This window comes from Aplysia californica, unplaced genomic scaffold (genome assembly GCF_000002075.1).
Source record: "Aplysia californica isolate F4 #8 unplaced genomic scaffold, AplCal3.0 scaffold00023, whole genome shotgun sequence".
Taxonomy (NCBI): domain Eukaryota; kingdom Metazoa; phylum Mollusca; class Gastropoda; order Aplysiida; family Aplysiidae; genus Aplysia; species Aplysia californica.
In genome coordinates this window covers 557436-562435 of record NW_004797293.1, presented here as the reverse complement: position 1 = coordinate 562435, position 5000 = coordinate 557436, and the positions used below count along the sequence as shown (strand labels likewise).

Here is a 5000-nt window from a genome sequence, read left to right as displayed (position 1 = left end):
TGGTTGAAGTGAGGAAAAATCATGTAAAGTGGCTTTCCCAAAGACACAACGTCGGACCTGCGGCTCGAACCCATGAACCCGCAACGAATACGAATAAGAGAGACAGCACCTCCGAGTTATAAGTTCATTTCAGTTAGGACCAAGGAAAATGGGCGCAGAGCTTTAAAAAAACCCAACCCAACTAGAATCTATAGAAAACAAACAAATTTCAGTACGTCACGTTTGACATTCGAACCAGGGCCATTCGTTCAGCATCCATCATGATACCAACTGAGGTAACCTCGTAGCGTCTACGTTAAGCAATGCTTTTTATTTTTATTTGTAATGTCTCTAGCTATCCTCACAGCTTCGTTGTTGTTGTTGTTGGTTTGTTGTTTTTCCTGTTGTTGCATTGTTAGACGTGTGCATTAAAGAACTTATTATTCCTCTTTAATATAGCTGTGATGTAGGTTACTGTATTATTCCCATTTCTTACCTTTCAAGGAAAAATCTTGGCACAGATCGTGGCGCACTTCTCTCTCCGTCGAGTACCCTGGAGAATAATATGAAAAAGAAGAAGTAAAACCAGACTACCAGTTTTTTAAAATCTCTCTCTCTCTCTCTCTCTCTCTCTCTCTCTCTCTCTCTCTCTCTCTCTCTCTCTCTCTCTCTCTCTCTCTTTCCCTTTCTCCCTTTCTCCTCTTTGTAAGTGCGTAATGTGTGTGTATGTGTGCATGTGGCTCGCTCTCGCTTGTATGTGTGTGTGTGTATGTGTGTGTGTGTGTGTGTGTGTGTGTGTGTGTGTTTGTGCGTTTGCGTTTTAGATTCATACATTTATATTTTCTTGTTTGTATTATTGCCTTCTTGCTGCAAACAAAGTATCCAAGTATTGCATTTGACTCACATTGGTAGCATATCTCAAAGCCGTTAGACGTCCCTCTGTGAGTGTCTTTGACTGTGAAATTAACCGTGAGCTCACGAGTGGTGAAGTTGTAAGGTCTTCCTTTAGCAACGTCTTTCTCTGAAAGTAAACGAAGAAATAGTTAGCATCCAGCTTACGATTCCTCACAAATTGAAATGTCTTAGAATGTGTTTTGGAAATCATTGCGTATGGTTGGAGAGCGCGACTGTTAGGTCCCACTTCTTTACTTTCCCTCTGTGGTTTTTGTCTACCTGTCTTGCTTTTTCCTAGCCCTTAATGATAACTATTGCGTCGATGTGCTTCTCGTTACTCAAAAAAAAATAAATAAATAAAAGGAATTCGTTTTGAAATGCGCCCACACCCCAATCCCCCAAAGAAGAACATAAAATGGAAGGTGTTTGACTTGAAAGTAGAATCTCCTGGCTATACCAATGTATTAATTACAAGCCCGATAACGGTGGGCTCGTTCGAGTAACGATGTGCGTACGTTTCATCATTGATACAAGTACTTTAACTAAAGCTGTGTCTCATGGATCACACACACACACACACACACACACACACACACACACACACACACACACACACACATACACACACACACACACACACACACAGACACACAAACACACATATACACACAAATACCCCCCCCTTTCCCCCAAAAAATGTCCATTCCTTCTCATCGTACTCTGTGGATGCAATTTTAAAAAACCCCATGAAATTTAAATAGTGGAGAAAAGAAACCAAAAATCGAAACAAGGCAACAAGGCCAGAAGAAAAGGATTATACAAAGTACCCTATATGGTCGCTTTTAAGTACAAGGGGGCTATCTTGAACAATGCGGTTTTGAGAAAATCAAAGGTATAGTTTTTGGACACTTATTCAGCATCTTTAAAAGACAAGGAGAGTTTTCTCTACAACCAATCAAACATACACACGAATGAAACCAAAATTATTTTATAGGTAGGACAATGCCCACTTTTAGTGTAGGTCAAGATTTCTGGAAACCCCCGAAATCTGGGTTGGCGTGCTTGTCCTTAAAAGCGACCAAAAATATTTCAACCATTCCAACTCACGCTGTTGGCCGTCATCTGTGATAAAACTCAACGTGTCGCCTTTGAATAACGACAGCTGCTTGATCCAGACTCTAATCTTCGTCTTGATTCCTACAGCCACCAACTTTCTGTAGGTGGACACCCAAGACGCCGGTGGCGTGCCCAAACCGTGTATGTCACACCTGCCTAAAAGCCTCCGTGGTAGCTGGTAATTCCATGGGAACTGCGGGTGACTGCGGATAATTCCTCTCTCGTGATTGGACGTTATAGGCTTCACGACGTGGAACACTGGCAGATCTGACGACCCGAAAAAACAAGGAAATAATAGTAATTGTAGTAACAATTATGACACTGGTAAAAAGAATAAAAGGTATGATAGTATTGTTGATGATAGCTGCAAAAACAATAACAATAATAACAATTAAGATAACATCGATTATAATAGTAATAACAATAACAACAACACATTAAAAAAAAAGTATTATTATTATTATTATTATTGTTATTATTATTATTTTATTTGTATTATGCTATGACGAGGATAATGATAATAATGGTGAAGTGAAAGAAGATAATGATGACGATAAGAATAAAATAAGTAGCAAGACAGATAAATGAAAAAATTAGGGTCGACGGAAAACTTTCCATCCACTCGAGATTGAAACCTATTTATTATGTTTGAAATGGTAACATTAAGTTGCAAATCGAGAGCCCAACCCAAACAAGCTGTTCTCTGTTAATCATTTGCTATCGGAATAGATCCTTTGTAAGTCAAAAAAAATTATACAAACAAAAGTGTTTTCTTTGTGAACTTTTTCTTTTGTTGCGTGATCCCTGAAGTACGTAACAAACCTTTAATTTTGCTTTTCCTGCACTGCTTGAGAGTGTCTTCAAAAATCTTCAGAGCGTCACGTTGGTCGAAAGTAAACCCTGTAATTGGAAAATAGTTTGTTATTGCGAATACATTTCGCATAAAATTGTGTTTACCTTAAATTTAAAGTTATAAAGGAGACCGCAATAAGGTGCAAAATAGAAAACAGAATAGATATAAGACGAAAGCAGAATCACACTGTTCTTTTGAGCAAACCAGTATGTCTAAAATAATTTTTTTAAATCAATCTTTTAGAAGGACTAAGCACTGATTTTTAAAAAAAGAAAGTCAAAGATTCGAAACATTTTATTCGCAAAGAAAATGAATAGATTGTAATATCTGTCATTTGCATGGCCACATTCTTGCCATCCTAGTATGGTGTGTCCTTTACAGAGCAGCAAGATGATAATAGTATAATAAACAGCATATTTTGTATAGCGCAGTACCCGCTCAATAGCAAGCTTTAGGCTGCTTTCTTTACAATCTATAGTATTACACAAGCAGACCTGGCAGCATTCTGAAATATTTTCAAGATCCTTGGAAGCATACAGCGCAAACTGCCATTTTACAGGCGTAAGAACACTAACACACTGACAAGATATTTTGCTGTCAATGGTCGGGTTTTCATTCACACTTGGGTGAAGTGAAGTACACTCGTGGGGAATGCCTTTCCAATGGAGACAACGACAATACGGGTTCAGTCGAAACTTCGACCTCACGACCGTGCAATTACGAGTCCGGTCGCCTCACCACTCGACAAAATATCCATGCTTTAATTGGGTACCTCGAAATGCAGAAGTCCTTGTCTTTGATTTAAAACTAAATCAATTTGCTTGACAGGGGAAAAACCCTTTCTGAAAAATGATATTATGTAGTCCCTATGTTGGAGGATAATGTCCCTTTGACAAACGGCGAAACCATACACCTGCAGGTTTTGCTATAGGGCCTAGTTAAAGGCTCAACCTTGCTGTTAACAATCGGACATAATAAACGAAGAAAAGAATGGTGAGTTATATACAGCTAAAGATACATAAAAAAAAGTAAAAAGAATCAAAGAAAGTCATTATCAAAACGTTGAAATACTGTTAAAAGAAATCCACACTCAGATTATAGAGTCGGGAAGAAAAAATAAGATAAACTCATCATGTGCTATTCAAACAAAAACATTTGTTTGATCTATATTTCAATCTTTCTCTCGTCTCACAGAAGTGCACTATCTTATGCACTTGAAGACGGAAAATCCGAGAACTCAAGAGCATGCTCAAAGCGAGTATCTCACAAGTAGACTTGCTTTGTGGTTGGGGTAAATACGTTGCAATGGGGTTTTACTTTACTATAACCGTGTAACAGTTTCCTGAACTTTTTTTTTCAGCCTGAGAAAAGACACAAAGTTTAATCCACATTTATTTTAGTAAAAGGCCTAATTTTCTGTGTGGTATCATGATGAACTCATGTATTCGTCAAAATAAGGAAATCTAAGAAACCTACATTAATTTTTTCTGTCCATCAAGCAGTTTTTAACACTTTATATCTTCATTAATAATTTTTGTTTTGTTTTGCTTAACACCTTTTTCGTCCATTTAAAAGCATATTTTTGTGTGACTTTTACTGAGAAAAAAAAACTGTTGATAATTTGCGCTAAAAATGTTAATAATTCGTAGTTTTCAAGATCCAAACTTTGGAAGTGACCAAACCTTGTGGACGATTCCCTCGAAAACTTTCACGCTGACACCAAGCAACCCCGACCCGACCTCCTTCCGTCGAAATATCTCGACTTCTATTCAAAACAGATAGGCATTTTGGTATATTGTACAAATGCCCCAAAATCTTTATTCCACCATGTCGTGACGCATTCATCATAGAGCATACTGGCTCCAGATTTTCATTGAGAAAACCCACATAATAACCTCCTCTCTGATTCTAGAAAAAGAAAGTCTTAAAAAGCCAGTTGATTCCTGAATCTTGTCCGTTTGAAAGTGTGTGAGCGCTCAATTGGCTACTTGCTATGAGCAATGTAATGCTTCCCTGGAAGCTGAAAATGTTACTATGTCATTGTGTTCTGGGATCTCTGGGGTAATCATACATGTAGTGGCAAAACGCATAGTTGTACATGGTGTAACTTATGGATATGTGCTACATAATATTAAATGCAATAATATAAATAATAATA

The 5000-nt window shown here is 37.7% G+C and overlaps 1 protein-coding gene across 1 annotated transcript in view; it reads right to left on the bottom strand.

Annotated features, from left to right (window-relative positions):
* The window catches only part of LOC101863404, a gene marked incomplete in the record, with an annotated part of 17756 nt that overhangs the window by 1372 nt on the left and 11384 nt on the right, over window positions 1-5000 (bottom strand). Inside the window, 4 exon segments of the mRNA XM_013088293.2 lie at window positions 476-532; window positions 884-1000; window positions 1981-2256; window positions 2812-2889. Of these exon segments, the coding sequence (XP_012943747.1) occupies window positions 476-532; window positions 884-1000; window positions 1981-2256; window positions 2812-2889 (528 nt within the window).